We start from the raw sequence: 1,941 nt of genomic DNA, 5'->3' as shown, positions 1-1,941 counted from the left end.
CACTGCGGCCACCGGGACTGACCAGCGGTCACTGTGGGTCACTGGGAGTGACCACTGTGGCCACCGTGACTACCAGGGGTCACTGCGGCTGCTGGAGACACCAGGTGACCACCTGGACATCTCTGGTGACCACCAGGTGACCACCAGGTGATTTATAGTGACCACCAGGTGACCACGTGGAGATCCTGGGTGACCACCTGGAGGTCCCCAGCACCAACTGACCACCAGGTGACCACCAGGTCATTTCTGGTGACCACCTGGACATCCTTGGTGACCACCTGGGTGACCACCTGGGGATCACCAGGTCATTTATGGTGACCACCAGGTGACCACCAGAACCACCTGGAGATCTCCAGAGCCCTCTGGTGACCACCTGGAGATCTCTAGGACCACCTGACCACCGGGTGACCACCAGGTGACCCCCGGTGACCCCCGGTGACCCCGCTGACCGCTGGCGTGTCCCCGCAGATCAAGATGGACTCGCAGATGACCAAGCAGGCGCTGAACGAGATCGAGACGCGGCACAACGAGATCATCAAGCTGGAGACCAGCATCCGCGAGCTGCACGACATGTTCGTGGACATGGCCATGCTGGTCGAGAGCCAGGTCCGGGCACGCTGAGTGACCGCTGAGTGACCGCTGAGTGACCGCGGGTCAGCCGGAGTGACCGCTGGTCATTTGGGAGGGGTTTGAGGTGACCAGGACCCATCAAAGCCCACCAAGGGTCACCAAGAACCCACTGAGGGTCATCAAAGATCTCCAGAAGGTCACCTTGGAGTGACCACTGGTCATATTGAGTGACCACTGGTCACTGGGATGGGTTATGGGTCATTGGGAGTGACCAGTGGTCATTGGGATGGGTTATGGGTCATTAGGAGTGACCAGTGGTCATTGGGATGGGTTATGGGTCATTGGAGTGACCAGTGGTCATTGGGATCCACCAAAGGTCATTGGGATGGGTTATGGGTCATTGGGAGTGACCAGTGGTCATTGGGACCCATCAAAACCCATCTGGAGCCATTGAGGGTCACCAAGAACCCACTGAGGGTCATCAAAGATCTGCAGAAGGTCACCTTGGAGTGACCAGAGGTCATTAGGAGTGACCAGTGGTCATTGGGAGTGACCACGGGTCATCCTGAGTGACCACTGGTCATTGGGATCCACCAAAGGTCATCTGGGATGGGTTATGGGTCATTGGGAGTGACCAGTGGTCATTGGAGTGACCAGTGGTCATCAGGACGGGTTTTGGGTCATTAGGCGTGACCATGGGTCATCTGGACCCATCAAAGTTCATTGAGAGTGACCACAAGGCATTGGAAGTGACCAGCGGTCACTGGGAGGGGTTAGAGGTCACCGGGAGTGACCAGTGGTGACCATCACTGACCAATGCTGACGATGACTGACCAGTGGTCACTGTGAGTGCCCAGCAGACACCATGAATGACCAGGACTCATTGTGAGTGACCAGTGGTCACTGTGAATGATCGGTGCAGACCATCACTGACCAGTGGTCACTCTGGCTGACCATGACTGACCAGTGGTCACTCTGACTGACCAGTGGTCACTCTGGCTGACCATGACTGACCAGTGGTCACTCTGAATGACCAGGGCGAGATGATTGACCGCATCAAGTACAACGTGGAGCACTCGGTGGTCACTCTGAGCACTGGTGACCATCACTGACCAGCGGTCACTCTGACTGACCAGTGCTGACCATGACTGAGCAATGGTGACCATGACTGACCAGCGGTCACTCTGAGTGACCAGGGCTGACCATGACTGAGCAATGGTGACCATGACTGACCAGCGGTCACTCTGACTGACCAGTGGTCACTCTACCGTGGGTCACTCTGACTGACCATGGGTCACTCTGGCTGACCATGACTGACCAGTGGTCACTCTGGCTGACCAGGGTGAGATGATTGACCGCCTCGAGTACAAC

General features: G+C 57.0%; 1 protein-coding gene across 1 annotated transcript in view; it reads left to right on the top strand.

The window, feature by feature from the left end:
• Nucleotides 1-1,751, top strand: part of LOC102039159 (syntaxin-1B-like) — a gene marked incomplete at its 5' end in the record, with an annotated part of 3,227 nt that extends 1,476 nt beyond the window's left edge. The window contains 3 exons of the mRNA XM_005431528.3: nt 137-282; nt 469-606; nt 1,608-1,751. Of these exons, the coding sequence (XP_005431585.3) occupies nt 137-282; nt 469-606; nt 1,608-1,682 (359 nt within the window). The remainder of the gene's footprint in view (nt 1-136; nt 283-468; nt 607-1,607) is intronic.
• Between the last annotated feature and the right edge of the window lie 190 nt (nt 1,752-1,941).

This window comes from Geospiza fortis, unplaced genomic scaffold, assembly GCF_000277835.1.
Source record: "Geospiza fortis unplaced genomic scaffold, GeoFor_1.0 scaffold3903, whole genome shotgun sequence".
In the NCBI taxonomy this organism is placed as follows: domain Eukaryota; kingdom Metazoa; phylum Chordata; class Aves; order Passeriformes; family Thraupidae; genus Geospiza; species Geospiza fortis.
This window is presented reverse-complemented; position numbering and strand designations above follow the sequence as displayed.